At 45.0% G+C, this 14,964-nt stretch overlaps 1 protein-coding gene across 1 annotated transcript in view; it reads left to right on the top strand.

Annotated features, from left to right (window-relative positions):
• Positions 1–1,231: 1,231 nt before the first annotated feature.
• Positions 1,232–14,964, top strand: part of LOC126092260 (luciferin sulfotransferase-like) — a 47,518-nt gene continuing 33,785 nt past the window's right edge. The window contains exons 1-2 of the mRNA XM_049907770.1: positions 1,232–1,259; positions 8,721–8,926. Of these exons, the coding sequence (XP_049763727.1) occupies positions 8,737–8,926 (190 nt within the window). The 5' untranslated portion in view covers positions 1,232–1,259; positions 8,721–8,736. The remainder of the gene's footprint in view (positions 1,260–8,720; positions 8,927–14,964) is intronic.

Genomic DNA, 14,964 nt, shown 5'->3' with positions numbered 1-14,964 from the left:
ATTGGAGATCGCCCACCACCCCTCTCCACCCCTTCCCCCTCCCCCACCCAAACCGACAATGTCAGGAATGTATATATTAACGTGATGTAGTAGTGCCATTCACAATTGGTAACGAACGGAAATAATTAATGTTGTATGATCATGCCCAACGCAGGGATGAACCCAGATTACCTAAGAAGACTATGCCGACGATACCACCGGTGACATGAAAGATCGGGAAGGGAGGTTTAAAAGGAGTGAGATCAAGAGATTTAACATAAGATCAATGGGATGACAGACAATCGTGAGAATTTGGCATCTGACAACTCTGGAAGTTGTTCTAAAACCAATATAATAATAAATAACGTAATAGTCTAGTATGGGACATAGATTTACCCCTTCCCTCAAGCTTTACATTGTTGCGTTTCATGCGGAGTGAGGATGCCGCAGGTCGAGGTCAATGAAATCCTATACATAGAAAAAGGGTTCAAATTACTTGTAGTGTTGGTAGAAGAGCCAACACCATGTTACTAGAGGAGACCGAAATGCACGCGTTTTAGCTCATGCAGGCTGGCGTGAGGAGGGAAGGACTATACTGACGTGAGGTCTGGAACATGAAAAGCAATTAGAAATCAGAAAGCGGACGGAATTAGTTTGATAACTTTAGTCCATTAATGATTGACGTCGCTCTTGACTGTACATGATTCACAATATTATCTGGTCAGAATAGTAACTGAATATGGCGCCTTGCTAGGTCGTAGCAAATGACGTAGCTGAAGGCTATGCTAAACTGTCGTCTCGGAAAATGAGAGCGTATGTAGTCAGTGAACCATCGCTAGCAAAGTCGGCTGTACAACTGGGGCGAGTGCTAGTGAGTCTCTTTAGACTAGACCTGCCGTGTGGCGGCGCTCGGTCTGCAATCACTAATAGTGGCGACACGCGGGTCCGACGTATACTAACGGACCGCTGCCGATTTAAAGGCTACCACCTAGCAAGTGTGGTGTCTGGCGGTGACACCACATTACTGTTCAGAATATATGTTCCTGAGGATTTCTTAACAGCCTTAAAAAGAGATTTTCTCATATATCCGCCATATAAGATGATGCTCGATACTATATAGGTGGTTTTCGTTTATCACTTAGACTCATTAGGTGTTATGTAGCGTCGTCTTATCGACTATTTTCGCCGGCGTATCTTATCAACAAATCGTTTAATAAGCGGCAGTGTGCCTCAAATAGATACCCAGTAGTGTCTACAGAGTGAAGCGGGACAGAGGAAAGGTAAGTAAGACGTCGCCATTCTTTGCGATTGCGGAACACTATAATGGCTTGCCCACGTCGAAAGACCGTTGTATACCTTGATCCTGTGGGCACATGTAAGACTAACTCTTTCATAATCACTCAGCAACAAAATTTAGATTGTTAAAATACTGTGTAACTGAAGTGTGTGAGGTATGAATAAGAGTCTCATCGATGAATCTTACTTTGCCATCTATCAGCCGTCGCTTTTCTGTCCATACCCACTGCTCTTCCACAACCTCCCCCTCGCCACTTCTTGTTTTTTCTGGAAATGCGTGAACCATCACCACTGACTCCCAATCTTTTTTTTCTACTATATCTTCAGCAAACCGTCACATCTTTCGCAATTCATTCTAAAGTAGGATCCGGTGAGACATGAACCATTGACGTTATGTTCCAGAACATGTGGTTGCCACGTCTTGGTAGTACGATATAAAATTTCGTAACTATGGGAAGAAGATATCAGTTCACTACTTGAAGCTATGAACATTTCAACACAGAAAATCGATTCCCCAGATACGAATGTCAAACTTCATTGCTACCAAACAAACGAGAGCGAGTTGATAGGTAATGCCTCTGAATATTGTTATGTGAAAACCCTTGTACGTAGCTTTGTAAACAAAACAAACGTTGTTAACATTCTACATGTCTACATATTTGCAATCTGCTGCCGCTACAGGGCTCCGAATTGTGACGTATAACATTTGTGAAACGTAACTGTGTGTTATAATTGAGTTTGGAATGCGAAGAGTTCGCCAACACATATAGCGCCCTCTCCTTAAGCATGACAATGTCAGTCTACACACAAGCTGTCATCGATCATCCTTCATTCAGTCCCGACTTGGCTCCATCCGATTTGCATCTGTTTCCAAAACTTAATAGACATGAAGCGGTACAAGCAGAGTTGTGGCTGCTCCAACAGATCCAAACATTGTGCATTGACGGTGTCAACAAACTGGTCTCTTGTTAGGTGAAATATGTTCCTCGTCAGGGTGACTATGTTGAGAAACAGATATCTACACATGATGGACAAAGATGTAGATTGTTAATAACGTTTGTTTCATTTAAAAAGCTTTAAGAATTTTCACATAAAAAAGTCTGAGGCATTACTTTTCAGCATGCCGTTGTGAATCGCAAGTGGTATTCTTATTGTTAGTCTTTATTCTCTAACATGAGAAAAAGAAATAAAGGGTGATAAGTCACGATATATGGGTACCTTGTGAGAAGTTAATTATGCATGTAAAATGCTGCAGTGCTTACAGAAGGTGTTTGCAGTTGCTAAAACGTATAACGAAATTTATTTAAAATCATTTAGAAATTCTGCTGCCATTCCCAATTTCTTGAAACCGACGGCGACTTACGCAACATCAAACACTTGCCGATAATACGTCTGACGCTGTGCAACGAGTAGATAGTGACAAATCAAAGATGTTGTTGAACCCAAGAACACAGATAAAAATGATTTCTGTAAGAGTATTTGATTTAGATAACCATCGTTGAAGAGGTAGTCGCTTCCAAAAATCAGACAGAATGAGAATCTTCATGTATTGCATCACGCATGCATTGCAGTAACTCACTTTGGATACACATATAAGGAATAGTAAGTTCCCAGTAAAAGTATAAGTAACTTGAAATATTATATATTATTATAGTATTGTCCGTACGATAGTCCTTTCGTGTATACGCTCTATGCAGGTACGCTTTTTGTAAGTACATCTTTGTAAGTCCAGTCTTTGTGAATACACTCTTCGTGAACTTCTCTTCGTGAGTAATATCTTCGTGAGTAGTACATTACTGATTAGTCCCTTTGTGAATATTCCCTTCGCGAACTGCCCCTTCCTGAATAGCCTTTTCGTGAAACTTTCTTCATAAACACTGTTTTCTTTAGAGCTCTCTTCTTAATGCTGTCTTCGTTAATGCTTAAAGAAAAGAGCTGCTAGATCCCGTCAAACAAAAACAAGGCAGCATAAATTATTGTAATGCATTTCCACTGTCCAAAATCAGTGTAAATGGATAAATCTAGAAAATTCATGGATTATAAGCCGCATTAAGAAATTTTTTAATTTTTAACCGGGTTATCCTAGGCTGCGGAGGCTGTCATCGGAGATTTCTTAGCTGACTCCGAAAGGTAGTCGAAGCAGGTTGCTATCAATACAGTGAACAAGTGACATGGGTTTAAAAGCATTCAGACTGATATAGTTTTCTACTGTTAGGATCCCAAATCTATACACCCAACACAAGTACTGTAGCAGCAACAATGGCAGAGTTTCAAGGAGACGCTGGGACCTGAACAGCTTATGCCTCCCAAAATTCTGTCTGAAAACTGACAATAACTGACCCAGAGACCACTTTCACTTTTGTTTTGATGCTGATCTTCAGACTCTGCTTACTTTTTGGAAAGGGAAGGATTTCACCTGTTTGCGGTTCACGATGTTTGTACAGTACGCCAAACAATGCGCCTCATCTTCCCTCTCTCATACCTTGGACTCCCCGTTTTACCAAACAGCGCTGCTTCCCTAATTTTAACTGTCCTGATTTTCGGGCAGTGTGAGAAGCTACCCAAAACCTGCTTTGATAGCTCTCAAAAAGCAGTAAAAATGTATTTCCTTATTTTATGTTTGAGTAGTTAACCTCTGAGGATTGAGAAACAGCATGTGCAGCCATCATAAGAGGAATTTATTTCTCTCTCTTATGGCCTGACAGTTGGCCCCCAAACGTCGTAACAAGAGCACGTGTGCTCATAATTGTAGAGTTTATATCTGTCTTTGGTATTTGAAAGTTACCCTTCAATAGTGTCTTCACATTACCTCTTTCAGAGATCCTTGCGGTAACAAAAACTGTGTTCCTTTTATGTACTGTAGGCATTTCGCATGACATTCTGATGAGGCTCCACTTTGCCTGCCCAAATCTGTATTTCTGTTACTTTTTCAAAGATCTGACTTACCCTGCGCGAGCACCATATGCAAAAAGTAGTTCAATCTAAAATAACTTAGTTAATATCCAAATGGTTCAAATGGCTCTTGAGCACTATGCGACTTAACTTCTGAGGTCATCAGTCGCCTAGAACTTAGAACTAAGTAAACCTAACTAACCTAAGGACATCACACACATCCATGCCCGAGGCAGGATTCGAACCTGCGACCGTAGCGATCGCTCGGTTCCAGACTGTAGCGAATAAAACCGCACGGCCACTCCGACCGGCACTTAGTTAATATCTACGATCGTCATGCCAGCCACCAAAACGAATAATCTGAACTCATAGCGGGGTAAACAGCCCTCACTTGTCACATTATCATCACCGAATTTTATTTCAAGTATACAGTGCTCGACAGTTCACCTACGTCCATCTCTCTATCGCATCATTTACTGCGACTCATCCAGCCAAAAATATACGTCGTTTGCACCTCTCCAAGCCATGTAGGACATGGACCATCAGCTTCCAACTTCCTGGCAACTACAACATCTACAGCTACATCTTCACTCCGTGCACCATTTTACGGTGTGTGGCGGAGGGTACTTCTCTTACGACTATCTAACCCCCATTTCATGCTGCATTCACAAGTGACTCGTAGGAAGAATGACTGTCGGTAAAGCTCCTTATGACATCTAATTTGTCTGTCTTTTCCTGCCGCTATCATTTTGAGAGATGTATCTTGAAAGATGTAATATGTTGCCTGACTCTTCATCGAACGAACACTCGAAATTTTAACAATAAACGTCTCCATGATGCACACCGCCTCTCTTGAGGATTCTACTGCTGCGGTTTGTTGAACACCTCTGTAACACTTTCGACCACACGATCTCGTCACGTAACGCGCCGCACTTCGTTGGATCTTCTGTTAATGATACCTGGTATGGGTCTCAGCCTCATGATCAGTAGGTACTTAAGAATGTGTCGAACGAGTGTTTTGTGAACTCTTCTTTCGTGGATGAGCTTCGTTTCCTTGAGCGTCTCCCAATGAACCTGTATGGCATCTGCTTTTCCAACTATTTGTTGTACGTGGTCATTTCGCTTTAAGTCGCAGTAGATGATTATTCCAAGGCATTTGCTGTCGCTCACGCTTCCAGTTATTTGTCGCCAATAGTGTTATCTAATAGCGGTGAATTTCCTTACCTGTTTATGGTCAGTACGCTGTACTTACACTACTGGCCATTATAGTTGCTACACCACGAAGATAACATGCTACAGACGCGATATTTAACCGACAGAAAGAAGATGCTGTGAAATACAAATGACTAGCTTTTCAGAGCTTTCACACTAGGTTGGCGCCGGTGGCGACACCTACAACGTGCTGACATGAGGAAAGTTTCCAACCGATTTCTCATACAAAAACAGCAGTTGACCGGCGTTGCCTGGTGAATCGTTGTTGTGATGCCTCGTGTAAGGAGGAGAAATGCGTACCATCACGTTTCCGACTTTGATAAAGGTCGGATTGTAGCCTATGGCGATTGCGGTTTATCGTATCGCGACATTGCTGCTCGCGTTGGTCGAGATCCAATGAATATTAGCAGAATATGGAATCTGTGGGTTCGGGAGGGTAATACGGAACGCCGTGCTGGATCCCAACGGCCTCGTATCACTAGCAGTCGAGATGACTAGCAGTCGAGATCCCTGTGTCAACAGATGGGGACGTTTACAAGACAATAATCATATGCACGAACAGTTCGACGACGTTTGCAGAATCATGGACTATCAGCTCGGAGACCATGGCTGCGGTTACCCTTGACGATGCATCACAGACAGGAGCGCCTGCGGTGGTGTACTCAACGACGAACCTGGGTGCACGAACGGCAAAACGTCATTTTTTCGGATGAATCCAGGTTCTGTTTACAGCATCATGATGGTCGCATCCGTGTTTGGGGACATCGCGGTGAACGCACATTGGAAGCGTGTATTCGTCATCGCCATACTGGCGTATCACCCGGCGTGATGGTATGGGGTGCCATTGGTTACACGTCTCGGTCACCTCTTGTTCTCATTGACGGCACTTTGAACAGTGGACGTTAGATTTCAAATGTGTTACGACCCGCGGCTCTACTCTTCATTCGATCCCTGCGAAACCCTAAATTTCAGCAGGATAATGCACGACCGCATGTTGCAGGTCCTGTACGGGCCTTTCTGGATACAGAAAATGTTCGACTGCTGCCCTGGCCAGCACATTCTCCAGATCTCTCACCAATTGAAAACTTCTAGTCAATGGTGGCCGAGCAACTGGCTCGTCACAATACGCCAGTCACTACTCTTGGTGAACTGTGGTATCGTGTTGAAGCTGCATGGGCAGCTGTACTTGTACACGCCATCCAAGCTCTGTTTGACTCAATGCCCAGGTGTATCAAGGCCATTATTACGGCCAGAGGTGGTTGTTCTGGGTACTGATTTCTCCGGATCTATGCACCAAAATTGCGTGAAAATGTAATCACATGTCAGTTCTAGTATAATATATTTGTCCAATGAATACCCGTTTATCATCTGCATTTCTTCTTGGTGCAGCAATTTCAATGGCCAGTAGTGTATTTACACTTGAGGTCAACTACCAGTCTGTACACCAACCGTCGACCACTGCAGATCTTTCTGTAATACAGAAAATATGTTTTTCTGTGATCTGTGTTGTTAAGAAATGTGAAATTTGAAAACAAATCGTCTACAGCACGACTACACTGCCATGTAAATGCGGTCTGTTCTCTGTTTCTCCTTCAGCCCCCTCCTTGCGCTCAGACAGTGTGGCATGGCGGTGGGGGAAGCGTGCAATGAGGCTGAGCACTATGGCAGCACTTGCGCCAGCGCAAGGCTAGCAAGCCGAATTCTTGGCCGCCACTGTGGTTGCTACCAACGATCTTCCTTAAAAATGGGGATGCGCTCTGCTCTTTCATAGTCACTAGGTATCCTTCGCTACTCTAGTGGCCGACGATAAACTTCTGATAGATAAGGAGCAAGTTCTTTCGCACAATTTTCGCAGAACCTTAGAGGTATGTCATTTGCTCCAGTCCTACTATCCATGGATAAGTCTGATATTTGTACCTCAGCTCCAACTGAAGTCCACTGCACCAGTTAACAACTATGCCCGACAGGAGATTTGAACAACACACTTTGAAACTCGCTGGTCTCTATCAGTCAGTTTCTTAGGCATAACAATGTCGTCAGTTGTGGTGTGCGTGGGCACACATAACGCCCGTCAGGTCTCAAATCACGGACTGTCTTAACTAATAGCCCGCTACGAAAGTTCCTTTTCCGAACTAGCTCAAATAGTTGTATCATCCTGACACAAAACACGCCTGTAATATGGATCCATTTTCCACGAAACTGCATTCCCTTGGATGCGTGACGTGACCCTATACCGGGCGTGTTTAGTCAGGTGTTTAAAGGCCTTTAGTGACGAAGAGGCGGAGAAGCTTGCTGTCTGCGCTGATTTAATGGGTGTTCAAATGGGTGTGAAATCTTATGGGACTTAACTGCTAAGGTCATCAGTCCCTAAGCTTACACACTACTTAACCTAAATTATCCTAAGGACAAACACACACACCCATACCCGAGGGAGGACTCGAACCTCCGCCGGAACCAGCCGCACAGTCCATGACTGGCTGATTTAATGTCGGAGCACAGATCCAAATGTATGAAGTTTGGTTCTCACTTGGGATTAATGTCTGACAGCTGTGTGATTTGTTCATGTAAGATGAGTCACTTTGTGATACGGTCTAGATTCCATGTTAGATTACGGCTTCCCTTATAAAAATATGACAAGGTGGCTTTGAAGCCTGAGTGACATCACCTCCAATAAGGTTCGCTTTGGTAGAGCACTACACTGTTCCAATGAACTTTCGTTTTGATGGCTGCTCTGGTCTTAAAATGCCACTGGTGCTACACTAGTCACTTCTATCTAGACTTTTGCATAACAAGGTTGGCAGACTGATTTCGTAGGGTGCTATGTTGCTTGAGGCTAGCTATATTCCCCTGAAGACTGTCTTTCTTCCGTAGTAATCCCAATTGCTGAAGCCAGATGCACTTCCAACTTCATCACGAGTACGGTTTTGTTACCGAGCGAAGTGGTTAGCACGCTAAACTCACATTCGGAAGGATGACGGTTTAAATCCCTGGCCAACTATCCAGATTTAGTTCTGTGTGAATCCCATAAATCGTTTAATGCGAATGGCAGGCTGGTTCCATTGGAAGGCCACTGCCGATTTTCTTTCCAGTCCTTTCCTAATCCGAGCTTGTGATCCATCTCTAATGACCTCGTCATCGAAGGGACGTTAAACGCCAATCTTGTTTCCTCGTCCTCTGCGAGTGGACAAAACTAGCACAATGGAGCAACTACACAGTCGCTTAGACTAGCTTAGAACGTCGTCAGTCACAGGACAAACGCTTGTCGCAGAGCAAAAGACGAGCAGTCTCCGTTGTACAAGTTCGCACATAAATTTTTGGTTGTTTCTGTGTGTTGTGTGCAGGAGAACTGTAGCGGCCATGGAGCAAGACTTTAAAGAGCTGGAGGAGGGACCGGGGAAGAAGGTGGCGGACAACTGCGGCGTGCGGCTGTGGCGGGTGATGCCGTCCAACTGCGTCCTCTCTGGGAACTACATGAAGCACTGGCAGAAGCTCAGGGACTTCCCCGTCACCGACGGAGACGTCTGGGTCATCTCGCAGCCCAAGAGCGGTAAGGTCAACAGCACGATATCAGCCTGTTCCGAATTCCCGTACAAGCTGCTACAGCTATTAATGGGCGCTGAGTAAATAACACGTACAAAGTCGATCTACGTCTATATGTATATTCAGTGATACACTGTAAAGACAATTGTGGGTTTCACATAGTACCAGTACTATCAGTTTTGCCTCCTATCCCATTCGCGTATTGAGTGAGGTAAAATAGGTCCTAACGACATCCATTCTCATGATTTCACAGTGAGATGTAAGATGCTGACACGTAATGATTCCACAGTCTTCTTCAAATATAGGTTTGTCCAACATGGTTTAGCGAGAGTACCTCGTACTTTTTCCAAGGATTCCCATTTGTGTTCTCCGAGTATATTTGTTCCGCTTTAGTATGGGCAATACCGACCTCTTACGACCGTGAATTCTTTTGGTGTCTGTTGTCACACTTACTTGATAAGAACTCCAAACCCTACAGCAATACACTAGAACTGGCTGCATTGCCGTCTTGTGTGTCACTTCCTTAACAGATGCACCGCGATTTCCCAGAACCATTCCAACAGATCTAAGTCTTCGATTCAACTTCCTTAATACTGATTTTACGTGATAGTCCAATTTGGTGTCGCTTCTTAACAAGAATTTTGTGCATTTTCCTCATGTAACACTCTGAGCTCCAACAATATGAAAAAAATATAATTTAAAAATTTTCCACAAAACTAATTTTTGTTTACATTGTAAGCAATGAATACAACAAAATAAATTGTCAAAAAGTAAACAACCGACTGTTGGAAGTGGTTTCACTATGGAGCAACTAGGGCATATAGTTATCGATCTCCCATCATTTCCCGTGGAAAAGAGTCCAGAAACAATTCCAAATGAGATTCCCAGCTTACATCAACATCCTCAGCGAAGTCATGCACAGAATCATTTTATTTGTGAGTTTATCATGGTAGGTTCATCTTCAACTGTCGTAATCAACATAGACATGAATTACATTTTCAATGAGTAGCTCATGAGTTGGAAACGAAGCTGAAGTTTCTTAAGTACTTGCCTAATGAAGAACATTCACAGGAGTATCCTCAAGTGTGTCTGATTTCAAATCACTCGGAATTTCTTCTTCTAAGACACTGACGTTTAGATTATGTGACTTCTAGAAATTTTCATGAAAACATTACGCCTAAAACATATTACAGCATTTAATAACTAGTTGAAAAGGACCCTAAAATTTAATAAATTTACATCCAATTACAAAATTAATTGTAAAAGTACATACACCGCCAGTGGTTTCCTGTTGAAATCACTCATAAAAATTTCAGTACAAACTCAAATTTGCGTTACAAGAATTTCAGATATATATATCCTCACTGTCCATGATCTCCACAATGTGATCATTATGCAAAATTCACATAACTAATAAACTGTATAACAAAAATTTGCAGACACAAATCTCCTACAGTCGCCTAGCAAACACTCCGCGCTCACTGTTGCTTTGAACGCTGTTGGCGAGTGCTGGATCCACAGACGCACCTCATTGTACGGCTTGGAGACTCTGCATTGTAATAGCACCGGTGGTTCCAAGCGAAAAAAAAGAGAAGAGGTTAAAGTAAAGGAGAGTTTCTTATGAACGATTGACGAAATTTCGCTGCAAGCGACGGCGTCTTCTTATAGTGTTACAGGTCGTATATGATAGAACACTTATGTATGTTGAAAACGTTATAGATTCAACAATGCTTTTCTGAGGTACACTCGAAGTCAGTTTCGTTTCTGTGGAAAATTCTCCGTCTAATATTACTCACTGGTTCTGTTATCATATACACTCCTGGAAATGGAAAAAAGAACACATTGACACCGGTGTGTCAGACCCACCATACTTGCTCCGGACACTGCGAGAGGGCTGTACAAGCAATGATCACACGCACGGCACAGCGGACACACCAGGAACCGCGGTGTTGGCCGTCGAATGGCGCTAGCTGCGCAGCATTTGTGCACCGCCGCCGTCAGTGTCAGCCAGTTTGCCGTGGCATACGGAGCTCCATCGCAGTCTTTAACACTGGTAGCATGCCGCGACAGCGTGGACGTGAACCGTATGTGCAGTTGACGGACTTTGAGCGAGGGCGTATAGTGGGCATGCGGGAGGCCGGGTGGACGTACCGCCGAATTGCTCAACACGTGGGGCGTGAGGTCTCCACAGTACATCGATGTTGTCGCCAGTGGTCGGCGGAAGGTGCACGTGCCCGTCGACCTGGGACCGGACCGCAGCGACGCACGGATGCACGCCAAGACCGTAGGATCCTACGCAGTGCCGTAGGGGACCGCACCGCCACTTCCCAGCAAATTAGGGACACTGTTGCTCCTGGGGTATCGGCGAGGACCATTCGCAACCGTCTCCATGAAGCTGGGCTACGGTCCCGCACACCGTTAGGCCGTCTTCCGCTCACGCCCCAACATCGTGCAGCCCGCCTCCAGTGGTGTCGCGACAGGCGTGAATGGAGGGACGAATGGAGACGTGTCGTCTTCAGCGATGAGAGTCGCTTCTGCCTTGGTGCCAATGATGGTCGTATGCGTGTTTGGCGCCGTGCAGGTGAGCGCCACAATCAGGACTGCATACGACCGAGGCACACAGGGCCAACACCCGGGATCATGGTGTGGGGAGCGATCTCCTACACTGGCCGTACACCACTGGTGATCGTCGAGGGGACACTGAATAGTGCACGGTACATCCAAACCGTCATCGAACCCATCGTTCTACCATTCCTAGACCGGCAAGGGAACTTGCTGTTCCAACAGGACAATGCACGTCCGCATGTATCCCGTGCCACCCAACGTGCTCTAGAAGGTGTAAGTCAACTACTCTGGCCAGCAAGATCTCCGGATCTGTCCCCCATTGAGCATGTTTGGGACTGGATGAAGCGTCGTCTCACGCGGTCTGCACGTCCAGCACGAACGCTGGTCCAACTGAGGCGCCAGGTGGAAATGGAATGGCAAGCCGTTCCACAGGACTACATCCAGCATCTCTACGATCGTCTCCATGGGAGAATAGCAGCCTGCATTGCTGCGAAAGGTGGATATACACTGTACTAGTGCCGACATTGTGCATGCTCTGTTGCCTGTGTCTATGTGCCTGTGGTTCTGTCAGTGTGATCATGTGATGTATCTGACCACAGGAATGTGTCAATAAAGTTTCCCCTTCCTGGGACAATGAATTCACGGTGTTCTTATTTCAATTTCCAGGAGTGTATATTCCTTGAGCCAATCACATATTTGTGATAATGGTCCATACGATCGTATCTTGATTAATAATTGAGTGCTGACCGCCTTCCGGAAATCTAGGAACATCTAACTGTCTCTAACAACAGTTAAGAACAATTAAATAAAGTTTGTATGAGCAGATGGACGGTGTGGCTGTGGGTTCCCCTCTATCGCCTGTCGCAGCAGACAGTCTTAAGCAAGTGTTCGAAGAAACAACACTCCAGTCCGCACCATTACGCCCAGAATGCTGGCTACCATACGTTGACGATGCATTTGTTACCTGGCCACACGGAGAAGAAGAGCTTCAGAACTTCAATCCACATCTCATTCAGCAGCACAGCAAAATTCACTTCATCACGGAGATAGAAAAGAAGGGGATGCTGCCTTTTCTCGAAGTGTCGTTATAGTGAGCCTGATGGGGAGCTTGGACACAGACTTTATAGGAAGCCCAGCATCACGGACAGGTACCTGCATCCATCCTTCCACCACCATCTTACGCAAAAGAAATCGGCCCTGCAAACTTTAACTAAGAGAACTTGCAGGATCAGCGACGAACACAATCTCGAAGCTGAACTACCGAACCTCAAGATGAGAATGATACATAAAAGTATGGCGCCAAAGGAGGAGGGGAATAGGGAAATGCAGAACAAAGCACGGAACACCGTCCTGCTACCATACGTAAAAAGCGTCATTGAACGCCTGGGAGAAATTCACCGTCGGGCAGGTATTAAGCCGATTTTTCGTAGCAACAACAAAATAAAAGACGCTCTGGGCTCAACGAAAGATACAATTGACAAATTTCATGCAGCCGGGTGCGAACGTGGATAGATGTAAGTAGGCGAGACGGGGCGTCCAATAAGCACAAGGTTATCTCAACACTAGAGATATATCCGTCTCAAAAAATACAACAATTCAGCGATGGCAGAATACCAGGAATAGTGCAGGATGAACACTGAATTTCTAGAGGCCCGCGTACTGGCGAAACAGCCGTTTAGCTTGAGGAGGAAGCACAGAGAGGATATAGAAATAGTCAAGCGACCTGACACCATGCATAGAGAAGACGGGTACCGACTCCCAGCGTCTTGGCTGCCACCAGTGACAGCTTTGCGGAAGGACAGCTCTCGCAAAGCAACAGGCGCGAGGTAGGCCACATGGGGGGAGGGTACACAGAGTGCTGGTGCACCCTAGTCGATACTAGGCAGTCACTGCTCAATTTCCTATTCGCTGATTTCCACCAATGGCAAACAGTAAAGGAAATTCCAATGGAAAACGCCATTTCCGCCAACGACAACACGCAATCAAAGACCAATAAAAAGAACACCTGATACCATTCCTCCTCACCCTCATATCCAATTAAAGCACTCCTCCATAGTATGTAAGTAATCAAACAAGCGCCCATTCAGCAGTTAGCAACACGCCCTGAGGAAGGCGTGTTACAATAGTCACCAAAACGTCGGAATTTAACAGTTGACAATGCACTCACAAACCCAGAAGAATTTTATTGACAAGTTTCTGAATTATTTGCTTTTGGTCCAAAAATGGTTCAGATGGCTCTAAGCTCTATGGGACTTAACATCTGAGGTCATCAGTCCCTTAGACTTGGCACTACTGGAACCTAACTAACCTAAGGACAACACACACATCCGTGCCCCAGGCAGGATTCGAACCTGCGGCCGTAGCAGCAACACGGTTCCGGACTGAAGCGCCTAGAACCGCTCGGCCACAGCGGCCGGCACTTTTGGTCCTCTGAAGGAGTAATCTCTTCTCTGTATTTCATAACGATGCATTTCGATAGCCAGTGAAGACAACAAGGGGGAGATGACTGACAACTGCAATGTGTTTGTCCTCCTTCGACTGCTGGTTTTATCTCCGCTACTGTTTTTACTGCGAGTGCATGTTGAATTTATAATTAGTGATCTACATCCAGAGAGAATCATAGGAGTCTGTGACTTTCCTATCGGGACCCATCGTGTTTGAGGGCACATGTTGGGAAGGCCACACCACGCGGGGTAGTCGTGCGGTCTTGGGCGTCTTGCCACGGTCCGCGAGGCTCCCCCCATCGGAGGTTCGAGTCCTCTCTCGGGCATGGGTGTGTGTGTTGTCCTTGTTAGCTTAAGAAGTGTGTAAGCCTATACCGATGACCTCATAAGTTTGGTCCCATAGGAACTTACAATACATTTCCAAAATTTTGGGAAGGCTACAAGTACAGGAATAAAAATTTTGCACTCGATTGCGCAATCCAGGATTCGTTGTTCTTACTGGTTTGTTAGATTATGTGTTCATTGTGGAGAAAAAAAAAGAACTTCCCTCTTGTTTACAAGCCAACACAGTGACGACGACGGCAGACACATGTCCAACTCCTAAGGGAGCTCAGTCTGCATTAAGGCAAAATACGGCAGAAACATGGACGCACCATTTATGATTAAAAGGGCATTTTAAAATATTGTGTGAAATCCAGTTTCAAACATATGCAAGCGGATTACGATTTTAAATGGTGTTCCTCACAGACTCCTAGTTCTTTTGATATAGAATAGCAGAGGTTGAAAATGCCGCTTCACTTGTAAATTGCTTTATTTTCACACGACCGGTTTCGGACTGTTATAAGCCCATCCTCAGGTGTCGTAGCTGTGCTGTGGTCCCCGAGCGGCGCGTGTACCAGGCGCGGTGTGCTGCCTATGAGTGCAGAACAGCACAGCTACGACACTTGAGGATTGGCTTCTAACAGTCCGAAGCCAGTCGTGTGAAAATAAAGTAATTTACAACTGAAGTGGTATTTTCAACCTCTGCTATAAGGCT

The sequence above is a fragment of the Schistocerca cancellata genome, chromosome 7 (assembly GCF_023864275.1).
Source record: "Schistocerca cancellata isolate TAMUIC-IGC-003103 chromosome 7, iqSchCanc2.1, whole genome shotgun sequence".
NCBI classification, from domain to species: Eukaryota; Metazoa; Arthropoda; class Insecta; order Orthoptera; family Acrididae; genus Schistocerca; species Schistocerca cancellata.
The sequence above is the reverse complement of the archived record's forward strand: the minus strand, read 5'-3'. Positions and strand labels throughout refer to the sequence as shown.